The sequence below is a fragment of the Varanus komodoensis genome, unplaced genomic scaffold (assembly GCF_004798865.1).
Source record: "Varanus komodoensis strain SLA01 unplaced genomic scaffold, ASM479886v1 scaffold14_1, whole genome shotgun sequence".
Classification (NCBI taxonomy): domain Eukaryota; kingdom Metazoa; phylum Chordata; class Lepidosauria; order Squamata; family Varanidae; genus Varanus; species Varanus komodoensis.
In genome coordinates, this window is record NW_025335438.1 from 10,981,135 (window position 1) to 11,005,390 (window position 24,256).

The window sequence follows — 24,256 nt, forward strand, 5'->3', positions numbered from 1 at the left end:
AGGAGTCAAACAAGGATATATTTTATATCCCTGTCTGTACATAGAACATATAAGGAAAGCTGGATCTGGATTAGAGGAAAACAGGCAGAAGACATACCAATAGTATAAGATATGCAAATAATACCATACTACTGACAGAAAGAAGCAATAACTTGAAACAGCTTCTGAAGAGAGTTAAAGTACAAAAGCAAGATCACAGTTGTAGATTAAGAATAAAAGTTATGACTACAGAAAAAAATGCAGAACTTTACTGTTAACAATGAAGAAATCAAAATTCTGAAAGATTTTACATCCCTTGGCTCAGTCATCAATTCAAAGGGAGACTGCAGTCAAGAAATTTGAAAATACTGCCACTTGAAAAGGCAGCAGTGAAGGAAATGTCCTAGTGTAAGGGCATTCACTGAAACAAGGCCAAGATCATCTGTACTATTGTATTTGCAGTTGCAAAATGAAAGTGCGCAGTGAAAGCTGGACTGTGAACAAAGTTGATGGCGGGAAAACTGATGCATTCAAAGCATGGTGCTGAAGAAGAGCTTTGTGAATACCCTAGACCAACAGAAATAGGAACAAGTGTGTCGTATATCAAATCAAGTCAGAACTTTAACTGGAAGTAAAAATGACAAAACTGGTGTTGTCATAGATAAGACACATCATGAGAAGGCAAGACTCAGTGGAGAAGATAACCCTACTATGGAAAGTCTAAGGCAGAAGATGAAAAGAAAGGCCAAGTATGAGATGGACTGAAACCATAAAGGAAGCCACAGCGTTGAACTGAGAAGAGCTGCATGGGGCTCTAATGGACAGGACATTTTGGAGGGCTTTATTCATGGATTCACCATAAGTTGGAGAAGTCTTGGTAATATAAAGCAACAAGAAAGAGTTCACTCTATAGAGTCTCTATAGAGAAGGCATCAACGGTAGAAATTAGAAGAATTTTAAATTTTAAAATGTTTAATGTAAATAAAGAGTAAGGAACCATACTAGAATTTAAGTCTCAAGATCAGCCATGGGGGAAAAAACAAGCAATTACGAAACATAAATCAATTTACTAAATTTTTCCTAAATAGAAAAACTGTACATGATGTTAGTTACTAATACAAGATGTTATTAGTACTAACATATTCCAGAGTTAGAGAAAATAAATGTAGTTATTATCATGAATAACTCTGTTCTTCAGTGAAGCCTTCAGTAGAAAAGATGCATTTCTTTTTAACAGAAAGTAAACTAACCTCACTTAGCTTTAGCAGATGTCAAGAGTTTGAAAAGAACAATAATTACAGAGTGGCATGCTTAAATAATAAAGGGTTTTTAAAAATAACAAAATAGCATGCACAAATAGTTTCCCTGGTGAATGCTAGAAAGTATTTAATTCTTTAGCAATCCCTTCATTCAAAAAATGGATGGATCCTATGGGGTAAGTCTATGTCCCCTAGATATTGTCTGATCTCATTGGGATAATGTCAAGTGGTGGACATACTGATTATTAAAATGAATGTGCTGCTATTAATCCTTTGTTTTTAACCATCCCTCTAGGAGTGAGTAATACAGTTCTTATAAAATGGCAGCATCATATGCTAGATTTGTTCATGGGCAGGAAAATCCCACTTATGCTTAGGACATACCAGTTGTTCTCTGTCCATGGCCTTTACTTCCTTATTTCTGTGCTGCATCATTTAAGATAATGGTTTGAAAGGAAAAGTGCAGCAATATTAGTAGAAAACTCCCTGTCTACACATCTTTAAAATATTCTGGTACTATTATTATTACAATAAACCCATGTACTAGGAATTTAGTTATGGTTTGGCAAACAATTAAAGTAAGCTAAGCCCAGGCATATAGTATACATTAAAGAATTATAAAAGAAAGACATTTAAGAAATCAAACAAGAAGTAAGGCATCTACAATTCCTTCTTTTTTAATACCTCCAAGTTAAGCATATACTGGAGCTTAATCTGGATAAATGTGGATCTTTGAGTGACTCCAGAGACTTAGAAATGTTATCTTCTTCTAATCAATTGAAGAGAGTACTTGGCCATATATGTAAAATGATCATATACATTCATTACTAAAGTGGAACTAATAACAAATCCACATCAGAGTAAAGAGGATATTGAAAGAAAAATACCTTTGGTTGTTTGGAAATGGATCTGGAAACACATGATATAAGATTGTATGTAGACTTTAAAGAAAGATTTTATAGTGTTTCATAGGCAGTATTTGACTCCATTGAGATTGAAGAAAATTTATTGACAAACAAGTGTTAGCACTGTGGTCTCACTAAAGCAGATATATCTCGGATTTTTGGCAATATCCAAAATCTCAAACCTTCTGGACTTTAATTTCAGAATAAATTAGTAGTGTAACTGGATTGATTTACCACTGAATATACTATGGTGGTTTTATTATGAAACATAAAAGGAGTATTTATTAATGATAAAGATAATATTAAACTTATGAAATTGTGTGTGTTTTTGAGAATTCTTTTCATTATCTCATTATAGAAGAAGATGGGGGCATGCACTGAGCTTTTGTGTACATATCATTACAATTTTTCAGATCATCCACTCAGAGGTCAAGAGGAACATATAGCCAATATGGCCAAAAAGTGAACAGTTTTAGAAGGAACTTGAATTGTATGTAGTATAATATTGAGCAAGAAATATTTCTTCAAGTAGTCACCAGTCCTCTCCCTCTTCCTCACACACACATTTCCTGCTCCCAGTACTAATTCTTTACTTCATTTCCTTCCTTCCCCAGCCTGAAGTACTGGAGTTTTGTTCTATTCAATCAAAAGTCTTGTTCCTATTGGCTCTGAGAACCTTTCTGCCTACTTATTGCTAATCTAATCATCCAGATTCTTAATGGTACATATATAGATAGGACATACAAACACAAAAAGTTTTGATGCAAATGTTTTGCCAATCACAGCAGACCAAAGCTTTCAAAGACTTTTGGGATAATTACCTGGTTTACATATAATGTTAACCATAGTTTAGCCCGTGGTTAATATGTGGTTTGTTGCCCTGCCTAGGTTTTGTCTAGTTGACTAACAAACACCAGTTTGTTTTCTCAGTCCTGGGGTTCTTTGATTCTCTCCTCCTTTGCCCACTCTCTCTTACAGTGTTTCTTGAGTTCTTAGAAACTGGAAGGTTTCTCTTTCTCTCTTTTTCTTTTTCTTTCTAGAAATACCTTCTTCAATTATTAGAGAGCAGGGGAATTTTCATTACCTTTTGAGTTATTTTGTTATGTGTTTTTTGGGAGAATTCTGACTTTTAGAATTAAGACTGGATGAATATTGTAATGTAGTCTAAGACGTCAAGTGTCCATTTCACGGAACATACTCAAAATTAGAAATTTCAAAGAGCTACAACTAAACTAAAAGATGACTTTTTTTTCTTATGCAGCCGAATACAGTTCACTCCACAGCCCAACAACACCCATTAAAGATTCAGAAGCAGACAGGTTGCGTCGCAGCTCAGATGGTAAATCACGTGGCCGAGGCAGAAGGAATAATAATCCTTCACCACCACCTGACTCTGACTTGGAGGTATTGCAGAAGAAGAAGCTATTTATTTATGCTGTTGCAGAGGGCTAAAACTTACTGGGCCAAAAGAAAAATCAAATACAAAGCACAGTAAAATTATAAGTTCTAGCCAAACTCACTCCACTCCTGCTATTCCTGTACTTGAGTCTTTCTCATGATGGAATCTTGTACTCTTGTAAAATTATAAGCACTAGTTAGTGTCTTCCTGCCATGCTAGGAGACCATAGTTGCCCTCTTCTCTTGCTTTTTAATGAGGTATACCTGCAATGCTTGTACTTCTTGCTCTTGGAGGGGAATGTCCCTGTATCTATTGGTTGCCCAGCCCCATGTAAAAGTTCTAATCTTTCATCAGTGTGCTTTCCTCCCACTGAAAAGTAGGATACTTTTGATTATTAATCATTACTGATTAATGATTATTTCCAGAGGGGTAACTGTGTTCGCCTGATGCAGCAGAAGCAGCGAAGACTAGGTTCACACACCATAGTGACAAATTGTAGGTTATACATTGTATGATTCACGGAGATGTGTACCAAAGCTGTAAGGGAAGAATACTTTTCCTTCATGAAACCTGGAAATTCTTCATCCAGCAATGAAATTGCCCTAGACCAATGGGGAAAAGAGAAGGATCTGGCTAAAGGTATAGTAAGTAGAAATAGCTATTTCCCAGCAATTTCAGAAAGCCACTTGATAAAATGTATCCTAAGACTTTCCACAGGGTCCCATCATTCACCATGTTAATTTGGCCTACCTATCAAAGGAATTGGAGGTAATCTGGCATCCATTCCCTAGGAAATGTTACAGCATGCTGTTTGCCAGGATTCTCTGGTCTACTAGGTAAAAATGCAACATGGAAATAGGAAAAAAAAAACCCAAATCCCATGCCTTAACCTATGCCTTTCCCTCTTTTCAGTATCCCATTTTTCCCAGTTCTATAATCTAAGTAAGTGTGTAAATGTTTGAATTTGTATATTGAATATATTTAGGTTTCATTCTTACGCACACTTAGGAATAAATCCCATTAAATCTCATAAGTAGACATGCATAGGATTGTGAGGTCAATTTTGAAATGATATATTATTGTGATAATATATTTCTTAGATGTATGGTTTTCTCCAAAATAGAATGAAAAGATCAATTTAATATTTATTATAATTATAAATAATAGCTTCTGTATAGGCTGAAGTACCTGATCCTGCCTAATATTGAATCCTAAGCACGGTCAGGCTTAGTTAAAATCTAGATGGTGACTTAAAAGTTGTGAACTACCCAGAGAGCTTCAGCTATGGGCGGTATAGAAATGTAATGTAATAATTATATTCCTTCTTTTTTCCTTCCCAGGAGCTCAAGCTGTCTTACATAATTCTTCTCTTCCTCTTCTTAATCCACACAACAACCCTCTGTGGCATTTAGATTTTTTCCTGAAATGGATATCTTTTAGGGTTTTGTTTTGTTTTTGGGTTTTTTTTTTTTTTTTTGTATTTTACATATCAGTTATAGAGGGATCCATTGATTTTGTTATCTTTTTACAGCGAGTGTTCATTTGGGATTTGGATGAGACAATCATCATTTTCCATTCTCTGCTTACGGGATCCTATGCTAATAGATATGGGAGAGTAAGTATTGACATAAATAAGAGCTTTCCATGTGTTTATGCAAAGGAAATGTATAGAACAGTATGGTATATTGTTGTAAAACATTAGTTTTCAAAGCATGAGTCACAACCTCCTCCCCCAAAAAATCCAGTTGCATACAAGGTTATCTGTTCATAATCTAATTAGCAGTGCCATCCATTGCATGCTTACTCAGAAACAAATCTCATTATGTCAATGAAGATTACTCCATAGTAAGTGTGCTTAGTATTGTCATTCCACCAGATCCTCTCCCAACGTTCTAATTAAGTTCTCTTTGCTCTCGTTCTCACCATTACTAATAGCCCTATTCAGCTTCTGGCTTGGTGGTTATAGGAGGGCCTCCTGTTTAGACATTTTCCTGCGCAAATTGAGAGTGGCCAATGTGACAGTGAAGGAGGGTGGGACTAGAATACTCCCTTTCCTCATGTGTTTGCTCCATTCAGTGTCAGAATGTCTGAATAAGGGAAATTTCTATGCTGCATTTGGGGTAATGAGAAAGTCTTGCCCACTCCAAATAATTGATAGTATACTAATAAGGAAATGAATATGTTGTGACGTATTACTACACAGCAAAGAAGAACATATAAGATTATGAAAGAGTTTGCTGTGGCAGAACTCCAAATCTTTTTGCAATATATGGTTTGGTGGAAAAAATATTGCAAAAAGGATGGAATGAAATTGCCTCCCAATACTTTAAAACATGTTTGGCTATAAAGTTAGGCATGTCTTTTCAGAAGTAAATCCCACTATCAGTTTATCTCAGAGTAAGTTCAATGAGTTCAGAAGTAAATCCCACTGAACTCATTGAACTTACTCTGAGATAAACTGATATAAGAAACTGCATAAATAAAGTTTGATGTGTATATGTCAAAAGTATCCTGCTATTAAGTAAATGAGCTCATGTGGATATTGGTATGAAGAATTATGTGATAAAACACAGATTACTATCTTTAAAATATTTAATAAGGTAATCACTCAGGTTCTGTTTACAAAGGTTAGAAAAAATGTTTAGGGTCACAGTAAAGCAGTTTCACTATTTTGAGGGGCTGACTGGGTTACATTTGTTGGCTTGTTTTCTGTATTGTCAAAATGCAGTTTGTTGTGTATTATATTTCTGACATGAGTTCCACAGACTATAGATAAATTCAGTGTGTTGGAGAGGCTGATTAGAAAGTTTGATTCTTCCCTGCATGAGCAAAATAAACAGCTTTAACCACGCTCAGTAAAATGCAGTTCAGAACTGTATGAGCTCAACCAATTTACTGCAGCATCTCTTTGGCATGTATATGTAATACATGGTGTGCCCATACACTGAGGTACAATTTAACAATAATACTGGCTTTACAAATGTTTTCACATACCTCTCTGAAAGCAGTGTTCATGCAGTAGGCATCCACAACACAAATGCCCACTGTGCAGGTGTGCTAATACAGCAATGTACAAAGTGACATAACTTTTATACAGCCTGGTGATATGAATGGATAAGTTCCATTTATATACTCAGCATCCCATTTTAATGAGAATTTATTCTCCCACTAGCCATGTGAAAAGAAAAAAGACAGAGCAAGAAAGTAAGTTATGCTGGCTAGAAGAAAAAGGGCAATAAATACAGCATGGATCAAAATTATCATCCTATAGGCAGATGTCTCAACATTTTCAAGGTTGGGCAACCCCGGAGCACATTTCAGTGGTGCATTTAAGAGGCTGCAGAGAGAGAAGCAGGGGAGAAAATTCTGTTGCATGAGCAGATATCCACTCCCACAACGCTGGATGTCACCCAATAATGTTACCAACAGCATATGGAAATTAGTTATTTGGTGTGCATGGGATGCACAGTATTGCATTTAAATACCAATCATTATGGCAATAGATATTCTAGAAAAGAGAAAGGTTATATTTTCTCTATAACAATTTCTGTCTTTGGAGAAAAGCACTTTTTCCTGCAAATGTAAGTGCTACCTTGAATAATGTCTGGATCTCAAGTGGCGAATAAGTAACAGCTGTGTAGCTATTGTGCTAAAGATGGAAAGTATAGAGCAATTCAATATGTTCTTTGAATATTTACAAAAGGAGAAGCCTTCTGCACATTTGTGACTATTCTTTCACTACATATAGTGTTAGCAGCTGGTGTGTATCACAAGGTGATTAATGCCAACTGCTTATGACTGATTCTTTGACAGTAGAAAAATATCTTTGCATAGCATGAAACAGGCAGAGAAAAGTAATAACACTAAGATGGTTCAGACATAACATCAAACCATGGTTCAGCACTATATGAATGAGCAAAGAAACTTAGTCACATATTAAATGCTTCCTTTCCACATTTTTTCCATCCAACCCTGGTTTTGGATCCTAGTTTGCAGGCAACAGCAAAACGTAGCTTGACAGTGCAAATGAAGTGGAGAACCATAATTTGGAAATAATCCATGAAACAAGTTATGGAATAAACATACAGAAGGGTAAAAAGGAGGAGGAGGATGTAACCCAAAGTTCTTTAATAGTCATTTGAAATTTTGAATACTGATCTGGAAAGTTATTTACTCTTGAAAAAAACGATTACCTGATTTAATTCTGAGAGTTCTCTGTATGTGTCTCTAAAAAGGGAGAGGAAACAAAAAGGTTCTTTCAAAGCAGGCTTCAATTGTGGCTTTCCAGCTTAACTGGAAAATAAGCCAAGGCATGCACACTAAGTGAACTTTCCTGTTTTTCAATAACTTTCACACAGAACAAAGGACTGAGCATTTTAAAATGATGTGCTGATAGTTTTTGAATCCAGATATCCATGTTTAAGACAAAATATGTCAACTTACACACTGGTATTTCCCCTTTTAATTAAGGTGAAGTTAACATTCATCTGAGATTTTCACCTCATTTTGACTACCCCTTCTGAAGCATTCATAGTGAACAGCAAATCCTAATGATTACACAATGGATAGTAGGTTTTCTTTACTTTCTTAACTTTCCCAGCCATTATTTAGAAATTAATGGCTGTGAATAGAAAAAGATGCCTCAGATTGCAGTATTTGATTACCTGAACTGTACCTGAACAAGATTTGTAGCCACTATTGTCTTATGTCAAGTGTACACAGGCATTTTAGTCCCAGGAAATTCAAGAACTTTATTTGAATCAATGCAGTTTGGTCTCAGGATAGGGACAGCAATGAGAATTCAACTGTGTAGCATTGATAGTGTAAACTATAAAAGGCTCTGCACATTATGAAACTAAAATTTCCTATGCATGTTGCTCTGCAGAACAGTCTATAGTAGGGAACAGAGATTAATGATGCTAGTGTAATGCTGCTGTGTGATACAAAGGAAAATGACCTAATTTCTAAGGTCTCATGGGCCAACCCTTAATTGCCTGAAGTCATTCTTTGAGTGAGAAGCCCTGGTGTATGTGCAGACTTAAGGGATCTTTTCAGTGGAAGTGAAGTTCAGTGGATAAGGTCTAGGTTTTCTCTTCTTGCTCCTATAAGAGCCAAAAGTCTAGGTCAGGTGTCTCAAACTCAACTTACCTGGGGGCTGCTGGAAGTAGAGTCTGGGTGAGGCTGGGACGCATCAAGTATTCCACCACCACGGCGGTGCTGGGCCGCTCATCCCGCGGCCGACCCAGGTGCCGCCAGCGCTCTGAAGGCCGCAGGGCCCCTCCCTGTGCCCCACCCATCCCGGCAATTGGCCCGCGGGCTGCGAGTTTGAGACCCCTAGTCTAGGTGAATGAACATGTGCAAACCAGCCCTACTGCATACAATTCTGCTCTCCACTGAGGAGCAGCTACAACAACTGGAACCGTTTAACTTAGGGAAAAAAGGCAAGTAAGGGGAGACATAATCGAGATGGTTTAAAAATGCATATGTGGAGAGGGAGAGATTTTTCTCCCTCTCCTATAACACTAATACCCAGGGTCAATCCATGGTGGGCAATTTAGGACAGATAAAGGAAAATACCTCTGAACACAATGTATAGTTAAGTAATGGAATTTGTTTCTATGGTAAGTGCTGATGGCCACCAATTTGGATGACTTTAAAAGGGGATTGGAGAAATTCATGGAAGAGGAAGCTATCAGTGGCTGCTAGCCTTGCTTGCTATGTGCTTCCTCCTTAATAGACATACATAGTACATATAAGTGTACTATGGAAGACTTCCTTAATTGTCTGAAAAATATAATAAAATATTAAACTTACATTCTGTGCTTGGGTTAATCTATGAATTAAACACTCACACATGTCTGAACATTCTCTACCAAATGATTGTACTATACATTGTTTACCATTTTCCTTGTATTAATTTATGGAATTTGCAACAAATGATAAGATGTTCTCTATTATCTTAGATGGTTTTAAAGGAGAGATACCTTGGAAGATATATCTATATAATAATTGCCAAAGCAAGAATAGTAAATGGCTATTGCCATCAAGTCCTGGTTATGGACCTTCCAGAGACATCTTTTTCTCCATTATAGGAAGCAGAATGTTAACGATCAAAACAGATCATTTTCAGGGCTTTTCTTATGAACCTTTTTCCTATGATTGTTGCCCAGCTAAAGATTGACCCAAGCTATAATCCTGTGCACACACAACTAGTAGTAAATCAGATTAAACTCAGTGAGGTTTACTTCTCAAGAGAAATGCACGGAATTATGGTGTTAGAGGATTTTAATCGGGTCAGGGGAAAACAATAGGTTGTCAAGGAGGGTGAAGTCACTCTGGAGCTTCCAAGAACTAATAGCTTAAGGAATCTTTTGATGTGCAGCTCAGGTAAAGTGACTCACCACAGATGATAAATTTACACAACACAGAGAGCTGAAGGTTCACATTTCTAGCCCTGATAGCTTTTCAAGAGTAATAATGCAATCTGCCTGCATTGATGCTAATGGAAATTTCCATCCTACCTTCTTTTCTTAACTGCAGTAGGCCGGAGAAAATTCTGGGAGAAAAGAGTAAACCTCCACTTCCCAAGTACAGTGGTCCTGGTTTGGATCAGGGTCAATGCACACTTCCTTTTGAGTAAATAAAGAGGAAAGGGAGCTTCATGCTATGTAAGATTAAAGAAATGAAAACACACAGCACCCCCCTCCCCACTGCACCCATGTTCCTTTTTCAGAGTTTGTCAATTACAGAAGAGGGAATGCACATATTTTATGATTGCTTTCTTGTTACATACCCAAATCAGTTTTCATTGAAGTAATCCCATCTAACACAAGTAACAGCATAATTCAATTCATATCTTCTCAGAAATAGTTATCATTCGGTTCAGTGGGACCCAGTCCTAGCTAATTTAGTTAGAGATTTATAAACATACTAACTTACTTGGGAGTAAGTCTTATTGGATTCCATGAAAATTACTTCTGAATAAACATGCACAGTAGAACACAGTGTTCATACATTGTAGAACAGTTTAAACTAATTGAAAATAACAGCAGAAGTTTTAAAAAATCATAAAACAGTGATAAAGTTAGACACTACTCAAGGCCAGCTGAAATGGTTGGTTGGGGAATGCTGGGAGATGTAGAAAGTTGTTTTTATGGCTAAACATGCATAGAATTGTGCCCTTAATATTAGTTCTAAAACTAATTAAATGGTCTGGTAGAACTGGGGGCAGTGTGTGTGTATTTATTTTAGATTGATTAAGGTAGAATAGAAGGATTGGATCTTGTCCAGCTTTAAACTCTGTACCTTCATCCAGTACACTCCATCTCAGTCTTCAGTGGGGAATGCCAAAGTCACCTCAAATATACATTTGTGTGTTTCCCAGCACACATCTGCAGAAATAATTCAAAGGTAGGGGTAGAAGTCTATGATACTACAATTTGCTGACTTGAGTATTTCCAGTCTTTATAAGACTGAACTTTACATATTATTACATGGTAGTGATGAAAAAACACCAGTTTCCCCAGCTAAATCTTCCCATAGAGTTTAATTTACTTCATCACTGGTTCCTAACTCCAGTGGCTAGTATATTGTTTCGCAACTTGAAGGATGTGCTGCCTCTGGGTAATATTGGCATTCATCTTGCTTTATGGGTATCCTAAGACTTGCCATATCCTGAGCCCTGTGGGTGGACCAAAGGAAAGAGCCAGGAGGAAATGGGGTGAACATGGATTGTTCATGTTAAAATCTGGTCAGTTAGGATTAGAACCAAGGCAGAACTTAGAGCTGTCAACCTGAAGTCATGTAGCTACAGCTTGGGTGAACCTGAAGTTTGCTGACTTTTCAAACCCCGATGAGAAAGTCAGTGTGGTGTAGTGATTATGGTGCAGGATTGGGACTCTGGAGCTAACTTTGGGCCACTCACTGACCTCAGCATAGCCTACCTCACAGCTGAGTTTTTCACAAGAAGAAAAAGGGTGGAATATAAATGTAATTTGAAAATTAAAATCTTATTATCCATTAGCTGAACAAATAGAATAGAACTAGCGAACTTACTGCCCTTTCGTAGGTGACCTTTTCTTTCAACAAAGAGCTCAGGTTGTCAGACCTGTCTCTTACCTGGATTGCCTCAGTCCTCAGCCTGTTCCACAGGTCAGACTTGTTAGTCTGCTAACTGTCTAGGTGGCTTGTTCTTATAAAGATCAAACAGTTTTCATCTAGGTCTGCAGAAGGGGTGGGCAGGACCTAGATCTCCAGATGTTTTGGACTTCATTTCTGTAACATGCTGAGACCATAGAACCACCCACAGCCTGCAGGTCTTCCAAGCCCCAAGCAAACTCTCCTGTTAATCCCAGCATGCTGGAAAGGGATGATCATAGTTTGTGGTACATGAAGCCCATGTGGATGGCACAGCCTTAACATTTGCTGCTGAGACCCATGCTGTGACCTCTGTGAGTGTTATCAGCAGCTATTGGGAAAGAAAAGCTGTGAGGTACAGCAACCAAGGAGCTGCAGGAGTCCTAATTACTTCTGTAATGCCTGGAGGCAAGACCTATCTAGCAAATCATAGGGAGCAAGCCTAATGGGCACTGCTGTTCCAACAAACCACCTTGTTTGGAAGCCAGAATTCAAAAGAGACCCATGAAGATGCTCTGCAAGTGAATATCACTCTCTACGAGTAAGCCCCACCCTTGGCTAACAGAAACTGTGTGGAATCACCTGCCTACAGGCCCACACAAATCCCCCTGCCCCTTACAGAATTTGGGTACAGTATTTTCTGTAAATTTCAAAACTTCTCCTGTTGTATTTCTGGCTGGGGCTTTCTTCCAGCCTGTTCAATCTTTCTCTGGCAAGAAATTAAGGAAATCTTCTTGTATAAGGCACACACCTACTCCTTATTCTTGATACCAGTCACATATCATTTTCCCCACAGAGATGCAATAGCCTAATATTCAGAACTTAGCTATTCATGTTTTCATCAGCTTTCTCCCAGTCCTTCTCTGGCATGACACTCCAGCCACAGATCTCCTCCCTCACTTTCCACAGGTTGACTAATCTAGCAACTCTTTAACTGTTATTTTTCCGCTGTTCTTTTCAATCTAGCTAAAACCCCAGCAAATCAGGATTCACTTATCCAGGCCCCATCTCACAATATTCAAAGTGATTGACTCTTCCCCTCCCAGTTCAGCACATCACAGGAAACTTCATAAGTAATAAATGAGACATTTCTGTACACAGTGTCGGACCACTGGTCCATCTAAATCAATATTGTCCTCACTATGGATAGTAGATATTTTCTTCCCACCACCAAGAGCCACATACCAACAGTGGATGGAACCATTGCCAAAAATGAGCATGGTTAAAATGAACAATGGGCAAGACCAACGTCACACAAAGACACACATATCTGTAGAAATCATTCAAGGGTGGGGAGACAAGGTCCAGGACACATAACTACAGGTTGCTATCTTGAATATTTCGATCTGTATATGACTGAACCCAGCACCCCATTACATGGTGCTGAAGAACAGCAACAAGAGAGAATGATGGGCTGTACCTATTAGTAATTTACAATATTGTATCATTATGATTAATTTTATTTTTATACTGTCCAGTAGCCAAAGCTGAGCAGTTTATAACAGCGTATACACAGCATATGTTGATGAAATTATACGTATCTAAACTAAATTCTAATAAATGACTTTAGCTGTTCATTTAACAAAGACATAACAAATACATTTTAGCTTCAGTTTGTTATTTTTGAATGCTATGGTGGAAACATTTGTGATGGTTTTAATTGCACCAACTGAACTGAGCACTTCATTAGATTCAGATAATGTATAATTAAATGTATAATTAAATTTAATCTATGGAATGAACAATGGATAAAGCTTACCTGAGAATAGCTTGTCATGAATCCCATATCGCTGCTGCATATTAAGATAGTTTTCAATTGACATCAGTTTCCTGTTCATGATGGAAAGTCAGTGTGAACCACTATGCCATCCACTTTTTGAGTGCATTCTTGTAGCTTCATTAAAGTATTTATACTTGAGTCATAAATGTGCCTTGTACCACTCATACCTCTGGCTGAAGAAAAAAAATGCAATAACATTATACAGGTCCTTTGGAAGCACCTAAATGTGATATATAATGAGAATAGTTAGCCATGCATGGCGAAAAGTTCTTGGACCTGTACCATCAAGTTTGAATTCAAATCTTTCTGTAGGGATACAGCATACAGGGATATGATCTCAACTGCCTTTTGTTTTTTGGGATGCAGCTTGAGCATCAGGAGTTTCTCACTCCATATAGGGAAAAAATCTTTGTTGTTAACACCTGGAGCATCACTTTGCCTGCATGGGAAATCAGTATAATCCATTCCTTTATATCTTCTTTTTTGGGAACTAAAATGTACATTGAACATTTATATTCTGTGGAAAATTATTTTTTCATATTTGTTGACCTGAGGTTTTTTTTTTTTTTTTTTTTTTTTTTGATGTTTGTCTGTATACAAACAGGATTCTAGGGATGGGGGCAAGCACCCACCATTGCCCTAACCTATGGATACAAGCATACATGTAAAGATGCCCTCCATTCATCCTGTTTCCCATGCTCCTCTGCCATTCTTCATCACTCTCTCTTGCTTACACACACACACACACACACGTGCCAAAATTAAGCATCATGGGCTTAAAGTGATATTTTCTCAGTGCTGCTGCACTACTGAATAGTTTACCCAAGTAACATCCTTAAATCATTTCCCCTTCCCATTATTATTCCCTTGAAGCACTGAGGTTACCCTTTCGAAATGTGTTGCTCTTGTTAAAAAGCTTTCTCAGTACATTTTTCCCTGCACCTTAGAAATCAGAAGTGGGAAAAGCAGTAGGGGCAAAAGGCTTTCTGCTGCAGCCTCCTGGCTAGTTGCACTTCCTGGAATAAATACTGGAACTGTGGCTTATTGGAAGGTTGTGTTGTGCTTCCATGAGTAGTTGCATGAGGATGAAGGAAGGGAGGGAGGGAGTGAGGGAGCTTGTAATTAGGGTGTGGGCTGAGGAGAAAGGTGTGGGGTAGTTGGCGAAATCATCCAGGACCTCATCCAGTCTGGAGCCCTAGTTTTCACTGACTAGCAGCAGATCTCTAATAGTCTTTTCTAGTCTAATCTGGATTGAACCTAGAAGCTTTGCAGGCAAAGCACGTTCGGTTTCACCAAACCCATTCATTCAAGATTGTGTTTTTATGAGCATGACCTTGAGAAATATTTTAAAGTGACAAATTTCAAGTATCAGTAATATACTTAGGTGCTACTACAGATCTTAGATTAAAGTACGAATTAAGCACAAGCATCAGTATTGTATTGGTAACAATAATGAACACATTCTGAATTTATTAGATTACTTAGAAGATGTTAAAGTAATTTCTATAGAGTAATTAAAGTGTATTGTGTATTATTAAAAAGTAATCATTCTGCTCAATGTATTGTTGAATAATCAGTATTTGTTAAAGTCTTTAATTGTGCAGTATTATGAGAGGATTTGTAATTCAGTTGTAAATACAATTATTGGTATTTTCCACAGATTCATTCTCAGATAGCAGGGGAAATACCTCTTAAGTACCTTGGCTGCTGCCTCCACTTTGAGTAAAACTTACTAGTTTAGTAAGTTTACTGTATCAAGCAGTAGCCTGATATAGGTGGATTAAATATTTCTATTCAATGAGAACATGAATCTGTTCTCCGATGATGACTTCCCACAAGTGCACTGAGAAAATGCACATGATCCCTCCTGGAACGTGGCTCACTCCCTGAGCAAATCACTTGAAATTTCTCTAGCCCATATGCCCCAAACCACTCTGCTCTGTGATATCTCACATCCAAAGTGTCCAGCCAGAGTAGTATTTCAGCACATGCCACATAGTTCAACTCCAAATCCAGTACCATCTGTCATACAGAGAGTGTCCCACCACCTCTCCAGTTCTGGTTAGCATTGGAGGCAATAACACAGGGCTTTCAGTAGGCCTAGAGCCTACACCACCACCAGCAGCCAGTTATTTGAATATTCTGGGTTGGAGCAGAACAGTTTAATGAAAAGCCAAAGTTTGGAAGGTTCTTAATACATCAGGGGCCATACCATGTGATTTTAGGAAGCTCTGGTGTGCAACCCATCACAAAACCTGCCTGTTCACCTAAGCATTGTCTGAGAAACAATGACTCCGTGCTTTTTGACCTGGCAATTTCATTTCTTTTTCTCTGTCATTAGCAACTTTGGCTGTAAGATGGGCTTCACCCTGTGATATCTACCCCCAACACATACGAATAAATGTTTCATCTGCTCTCTTCCTTGACATAATAGTCATATTGTCCTGATCCTAAGTATCTTAATTTGCAACATTACAGCCTTGCACTAGGCTTGCATACAAGGTCACAGTGCAGATCCTTAACGAAATCCTGTGTTTCTGCCAGAAATACGTTGATACAAACTAAGATCCTGAAGGGCTCATGTTCTATCACTGGTTTTCCCCAAGAAATTTTCTTTTAAGTTTTCAAAAATATTGGCTCTGCCAATTGGCTGGTCATTACAGACAAAATTTGTGAATTGTGTATGTATCCAGAATTTCAATGCAGTTCCCTACAGTCATCTTCTGCCAGTCCTGTCATTAAAAATATGAAGGAAAGGGGCTCTTCTCAAAGGTCCCTCTTCAGTGTGGAATATTGACCTCAAAGAGGTTCACCTGGCAATTACTTGGTTGTCATCTCAGCACTAGACATTTATATTTACCTAAGAATTTGATTTTTATCTCATATCAGTAGTTTTGGTGCTGTTATGCCATCTTTAGTTTTAGATTTTATTACTTTTATTGTATCATTGCTTTTCTGTTTTTATTGGAAAACCATCTGGGTGAATTTTCGTTGAAGATAGTATAAATAACTTAGATAAATAAGTAAATGAAATAAATGAATTGTATTATTTGGTCCAATAACCAACTGAGGGGTTTTTGAGGCCAGTGTTTTGTTCTCAGTGTGGTATAAACTTCTAACCTTCATTTCTCTACCTTACTGACTGCCATGTTTGGTTTTTATTATTATTATTTGAGGACCCACCTACTTCTGTTTCACTGGGACTGAGGATGGAGGAGATGATTTTCAACTTGGCAGACACACATCTATTCTTTAATGATCTAGAAGTAAGTACTTATTGCTTTAATGAGACATAGAAATTTGTTTAATGTTTGGTTATATTTTAAAAGCCATTAAATGGTTCACAGAGCAATTCTAAAGCTGGGATCACTGCATGTGGTGAAAATGATGCTCTGCTGTGGAGAGACCCACCATTGGCAAGTTGATACTTCTGTCCTCAGACACATGTAGAAAGCTGCATGGATGTAGAAATTCCTGAACGAGATTAAAACTACACCTAGTGATTTCTCTTGCTGAGGTGTCAAATGAAATGGGGGAGAAACATGGAAGGGGAAGAGGGAAATGGTGCCCCACCACTTTCTGTCCCTTTCTCCATGAAATGGATGGTCTTAGAAAGTAGTGGTTCCTCCACCACAGAATCCCTTCCCTTTTGTTAGGAATGTTCTGTAAGTTGATCTGACCATGAGGAAGTGTGAAGATTTTATGGACTTTATGTGTATATATGGTCAAACAAATCTCAGTTATCATTTGTTACTTCCAGGTTTATTGCTTTTAATATTTGAACAAATTGTGGAGAGCTTATATGGTTCTTGTTCTTTCATTTCCTATTATATGAATATTATAAATTGGATCAAAGTATACAAGTTCAGATATGTTCATGCTGTAGAATATGAAATAGTGTCACCTTCATAATGATCACTTATATATGCAGTTTCTCCATTATAACCAACAGTGAGAAAGCATTGTCTTAGAATCAAAAGAAAGTCACTAATATTGAATGGATTTCAGTCGAGCTGGCAATGGCTTATCACACTGATTTTTCTACTTCTCCAATAGTTTATGCAGATTGTTGTGCTGTTTTTGTTAATCATATACCTCTTGCCTGATATATTCTGCTGTGAAGGTTTGTGCACCCAATTCATACATTTACAATTGTTGGTTGTGGTGGTTTCAGGTTACGCAATAGTTCTGCTCATGTGAGTAATGAAATGTGATCAGGGAAATGGCTGATTACAGCAGTGGCAACTTCTATGCCTCGGCATAGATACTGTGCCTTAGTTTTCTATAGGTACTTGGCTCTCACTTGTTTTGCTAATCATACAGCAATGTTTCTTGCATATAAAGAAAAAGAAAAGCAGTCATTTGTAATGTTTGAATCAGCCTTCATAGATCTATGGCAAGCATTTGCTCAAACCATATATTCTGTGGTGCAAATACATTTGTGAATTCATCTTTGAAGATCTTGCTAGCTTATGAAAAACAGCTTCCAGTAAAATGTCTGCCCATTTCACCTTATATTGGAAAGACACTTTATGCTGATACTTTCATAAAAAGAAAATAATAATATAAAAACAGTCAAGTTTCGCTCCCATCATAATAAAGACAGCTGTTTATTTAAAACCAAACCATTAAACAAGTTTGTGGCAGGACTGCCAACAGGCATTAATCATCACATTGTTGTTTTGTTAGAATTTATAAATGCATGTTATTCCAGACAGGCAAAAGAATCCAAAAGATTCAAATACAACTTTTGCTGATCAAAGTTAATTGGCAGCAATTGGCCTTTAAATATTTCCTGATGTTTCCTTTTCTTCAAAATCAAGCAAAATACACCTTATTTAATAGATGAACCAATATCATTTGAAAAATGCTAGTGTGTGACGAACCTTAAATGTGGTTTTCCAAACATCTGTCCTATATTTTGAATTCTTTTCATCTGCAAAGAAACTACTCACAGATGAATTGGCAACTTAAGAATGTAATAAAATTATTTAAATGCTTTATTTTATCTTCCATTCCTTAGTGAAGTATTTATTTTTTCACATTTGAAATAACAAGATTTTATACATTGCAAGTGTTTTCAATAAGGCAACTTGTGTTAGAGATATTGTTTTGGTACAAATAGTGTCTCTACTGGATGATATGCTTTGGATTCTTATTCAGCCCAAGAAGAACATAGCAAGACCTTTTGGTTTCCAAGGCTGTTTCTATTTTCTAGTTAGATTTAATTACATCCAAAGTATATAAAAAATATTAACACATCTCAACCCTTCATTTGTTTTACTCGGTCATAAAAGTTCCTATAACTTCATGCAGTTAAAATTAATGTTAACAGAAACTGAAAGCCAGTGTGGCACAGTGTGAACTCCTGAGTAGAACTCATGAGATCTAGGTTATTGTTCACACTCAGCCATGATGCTCATTAGCTGATTTCAACCATTTCCTGACTCTCAGCCTGACCTAGCTTGTAGTTGTGTGATAAAATGGAGAGAAGGATAACTACATAAGCTGCTTTGTATTCCTTGTAGGAAAAAGATGGAATATGAATAAGTAAACAAATAAACCATAAGTTTAGAGGGTGTGAAAAAATACTTCCAGTGTTTCAGTTTGCTTTGTGCACCAAGCAGATCTTTTGTGATCCTCATTTCACACAGCAAAATAATTTTGAAATTTTTGCTGACATTTCAAAAGTAGTTTCTCATATAGAATGTGATCCCATTGAGCATGCCTGAAATAGTTCTCTGGATTGTGATCAGTCCTTTTAAAGTAGGGTGTATCTTATTAAATACTACAAAGCATCTTTTCATAATTGATTCAGCAAACCAAAAATAAGTACACTTATTTAGAAATACTTTTGAGAACCATAGTAAAAATATCAACCCAATGTGCAACAGCTGTGAAAAGGCTGAATTCTATCCTTGGAAATTATTGAGAAAGGAAGTTGAAAATAAAATTGCCAGTATCATAATGCCTTTATACAAATCCATAGAGCAACCAAACCTGAAAAACTTAATCATTAGTGACTTAGTTCTAGTTGCTACTCAAAAAGTATTTTGTATTTCTAATGAATGGAAAAAAATCAAGAAAAAATTACATATTGAGGATGTAGAGATGGCAACTAGCTTAAATGGCATTAAAAAGGGTTGGAGAAATCCATGGAAGATGAAGTTCTGAGTGGCTATGAATGGCTAAATATAATCTCCAGGTTCAGAAGCAGTATGCTCCTTAATAACTGTCACTGGAGACCATAAGGATAGTATGGGCTATATCACTGAAGTCCTGTTTGTGGACTCCCAAGAGTCATCTGGTTGGCCATTGAGTGAAACAGGATGCTGGACTAGACAGCCCATTGATCTGAACCAACAGATTTTCTCCTGTTCTGTATCAGTCTAATCTTGCTATAGTTGTCCATGTAATGTTTTTACTATTCTAATAATTCATTATATAAATATGAAAGAGGAAATAAGTTCTGTACTTTACCTATCGGGTAGGTCATGCTACTGAAATAAGAAAAAGTTGATTTATTTTTCAAGTTCCATACCAGTCTTCAAAATGGGCAAAGCATCATACTTCAATAAGCACAAAACTGCTGTTGAAAAGGAAGCCATGTCTGGTATTCTTCCTGTCCATAATATATTTTCACTGCATTTGTGTTCCATATCAATGACAGTATGCAGGACAATTTATACTACACATTTATTGCCAGGAAGAGGGAGACTGCAATATGGGTTCTTTTGCTATGATCTTCGCTTTCAGAAAATAGAGTCATGCTCTTTGTAAACAAGTTCACTAGTCTTGTCACATTTACTTAAGTGATATCAGAATAGGGATAAAGTTATTATTGTAGGCCACTGTTTTGGAATATTTTTGTGTGTTGCATTATCTTGTTGCATTAATAGTTACTTTTTGCTACACAGTAAGAGTTTAGCTCAGGAATCTGCTCTGAGCTATATCAGAGGCAGATTTTTTTTCAGAACCCAAATGAAAGGTTTTAATTTGCACTGCATTGCCAATATGTTCCAGGGAAAAACAGCATTGCATCTAGTAACATCATTAAAAATACCTGACCAGGCAAGGTGTCCAGTTCAAATCAAGTACACTTCAGCATTTCAAACATGAAATATTTCTCTGCTTGCAACTGTACCTGTGTTTCCTGCTCCTTGCTGGGATCTGACAACATTCTTTATTATAATATTTTTGCACATCTGGTCTCAGGCAGGATCAGGAAGTGTAGAGGCATGAAAAAATGTAAAACAATGGAAGGAAAGTTATCTGAGCCTCTCAAAACTCTTAAACTGTTTCCACTCTGCCTTGAGTTCTAGTGAAAGCTTCGAGGCCTTTTTGATTTAATCAGGCTTCGTTAGTACAACATAGTGACGAATTTGACTCTTGGCCCTCCTTGCCCCCTGCCACCCACTGTTCGTTCTTTATAGATCAAAGTGGGCATGGAGCAACAGTGAATAAACACTGTAACTACTATGGTGTTTTCAGCATCAGCTGATGCAACTGCCTGAAAGTGCTTAATTATGCATAGGTTGGCAATACAATATATCTGACCTTTTGGTTAGTCAACTGCACTGTGTAAAAGCAGTATCTGTCCATTTGTAGGTGTGTTGACTTTAGCAGGGACTTATTACTTTTGTGGGGCATTTCTAGCTGGTACAAAGTGAACTGAAATGTTTCCCTACACCTAATCCTTCTTATCCAGCATTTGCCTTTCTTTCTGCCTTCCCTCGCTTGTCAAAATGTACATTCTTGAAAAAAACATCAGTGGTTTGTTATATGGTCTTGAGATGCATGGTTATTGCAGAAACCTAACTGGCTATGCACACCTGCAATCTCAGACAGTGATGGCAAGTTGATATCAGCAGATGTTTTCTCATTTTTATTTTTTCCTCTGTCGGAATGTTAATACTTCTGAAAAAATATCCTGAATAAATATCCTGGTCATGGCACATTAGCAGCAATGCTATATCCTTGTCAAAAAATATGTGGTCATTGTACCCTAGGCTTTCAATCTTTAGAAAAAACACTAACACCATAACATCAAAATGTTTTTTGTGCATCAAGTGTTGCATCTTGGTCTATGATAGAGCAAACAGATGTGCAGAATCATTTTGCAACACCTGGACAGTTTTAGTGCAGCTGCTGAGTATTACAAGGTTTGTCTGCTAAATTCCATACCTGCTTAAGACCATAGTTTTGTTTTTGCAAAATGTTGCTACATATTACTAGCCTAGTTGCCTGACTCCCAGTGTTTCTTATTATACATTTTCTTTGGTATGCCTTTCTGTCAAAGAGAATTGGATATTGTATAATGTATATAAAAGCAGTTGTTCAGTAAAAAAAAAAAGTTAGTGTGGATGATCAAACTTTGACTGTTATTATTTGTAGAAAGTTTACTTTACCTGATGGAATAGGAGTAAATCAGGAAGAACAACTGCTTTCTGTTTTTCCTCAGAGGAAATTCTGTGCTTTTGCTGTGATCCATGGGGCACTTGGCTGCCCCATGGTCATATAAGCCCAGTTTATTTCCCTCTATGATCTGAGTGGGAAAGTTGTCTTAGGTAGGATAATTTCTTGTGTATATCAGAGCTACCACAAATGTAAGAACGACTTGATTTGGATGCCTTCTTTTCCTGTCATATAAATGTGCATTTTTTGGTCTGGATTTTAGATTACAATGAATTAAAGACATCTGCTCAAAGCTTAGATTCTAGGCTTATAGAAACAAAACCTTGAATCCAGAATTATTGTAGAATTAAATTGTTTTGCCCATCTTCCAAACTGTTACAAAAGAATTACAGCATAAGGCGTGTCATTTTTTATTCTTCCTGCCAATAAAATACCATGTTTATTCCAAGTACAGCATTATGTCTCTGCAAATGGATTATTTGTAACACTCAGTGGTTTGATTCCTAAAGCAGAAGAATTAAACTAAGCAAGGGAGAAAAGATTTTCTAAGCACACTATTTTTCCTACAGCCTGCCAGCAATAAAATGGAATGGTATTAGTGGAATGTAGTTCTTCACAGCAAGATTACACTTGATGTCAGTATGAAAAATTGTTTTGTACAAGATTGTCTCAGCAGGGTGAACAGATATGAATGAAAAAAGCCACAGCAGCCATGGGCTGGTGCTCAAGACCAATCAATGGAGATAAAGTAAAGGGCAGATCCTTGGAAAGGAACAAATTAAAATGCTGAAGCATTGGGAGCGTTATGCTAGGAATTTGTATTAAAATAATCTTTAAACAACTTTAATGTAGAGACTTGGCAACTCTATGGACTTGCAACAAGGAATCCATTTTTTAAATTTTGATGAGAGTCATTTTTTTATTTTCTTTGTGTTTCTTTTCCTACCTCTTTCCTTTGTCTTCCTGACTGCCTTCTCTCCTTGCTTGCTTGCTTCTTTCCTTTCTTCACGCACACACGCACACACACAAAATTAAAAGGCAGTGCTATTGTTCATAATGTTGCAGCCTGACTTCTATTTGGCCTGACCAATTTAGGTGTCAAATTCTAAAGGGATCCTTCTCTTGCTGCTTTGGACAGCTAAGTGCATTCTTGAGACTTGCATATACCTGAAAACATTGTCTGATCCATAATATACATTTCCTCAATGCTTAGGATTATCCTATGGGAGGATGGGAGGATGTTTAAGGCTTACAGATAATCTTTGCGCAGTGCAGTTTCACTAGGGGGAACACCTAAAAGTTGATTTTATATGCTGCCCAAGTGACCAATGTCCTTGCGCTGCTTGATCACAAAACTCCAAACCACCATTAAAGCACCAGTCAAAACAATAAATGCAACACTGAAAATCAATTAAACTATAAAAGCACAAGCAGAAAACAGCTTTAAAAAATAAAAAATAAAGGCCTGGTGGAAGAGAAACCTCTTGACTTGGCATCTGTATGCATACAGTGAAGATGCCAGGTAGGTCTCCCTAGGATAGGCATTCCACAGATGGGGAGCACTGTGGAGAAGTCTCTTTCCCTAGTAGCCACCTGCCACAGCATTATGGGCAGTAGCAGGCAGAGAAGACCCCCTTGAGGATGATCTTTGTAATCATCAGGAACATTTGGTAAACGGCACTACCTTGGGGAGACTGGTCTTGAGACATTTAGGACTTTAAAGGTCAGCACCAAAACTTTGAATTAGGCTCAGAAAGTGACTAGGAACCAGTTCAATTGATGCTGTATGGAAGTAATATTTTTGAAATGGTCTTTCAAAGTATGGAGCACGACTGCTCTGTTCTGCACTAACTGAAGTTTCCAGACAATCTTCAGAGGTACGGTTAGCTCAGATGACGTGCTAGCAGAAACCGGGGTCTGAACTATGCATAAGATAAGAATTAAATTAAATCTAATTAGTGCAAACAGTTGTGCGGCCCAAACCAGTTGCACATAACTCTTGAGCAACCCACTGTGCAACTCGGGTTGCATAGTCATCTTGTACAACCAATTACACAAGAGTAATGGGCCTGTACAATGCAAAGAATTGTCAGCACTTTGCTAGCCTTGATTGAGTTTATGTAATGACAATGTTGGATAATTGGTCATTGGGCCAATTCCCTGTTGAACTGTACCACTCAAACTTGTAAGCTGCTGTATATATTAATTCTTTTGTCCTGAGCATTTTTACTTTACTAAAAAGGCCTCCAAAGCCAAGTTACAAAGATTAATAAGACAGTTCTTGCCACAAGGCTCGCAGTCTAAAATGCATTGTGTGTGCATTGCAGATTTATGTGAATACTGCTTTCTTATTTGGGGAAGACAGATTTCCTGTGGCAGCAAG

The 24,256-nt window shown here is 37.3% G+C and overlaps 1 protein-coding gene across 3 annotated transcripts in view; it reads left to right on the forward strand.

The window, feature by feature from the left end:
- EYA1 (EYA transcriptional coactivator and phosphatase 1) overlaps positions 1-24,256 on the forward strand; it is a 100,564-nt gene that overhangs the window by 49,853 nt on the left and 26,455 nt on the right. For all 3 annotated transcript variants that reach the window (XM_044424220.1, XM_044424221.1, XM_044424222.1), the window contains 3 exons: positions 3,405-3,547; positions 5,074-5,157; positions 16,635-16,724. In XM_044424220.1, the coding sequence (XP_044280155.1) occupies positions 3,405-3,547; positions 5,074-5,157; positions 16,635-16,724 (317 nt within the window). The remainder of the gene's footprint in view (positions 1-3,404; positions 3,548-5,073; positions 5,158-16,634; positions 16,725-24,256) is intronic.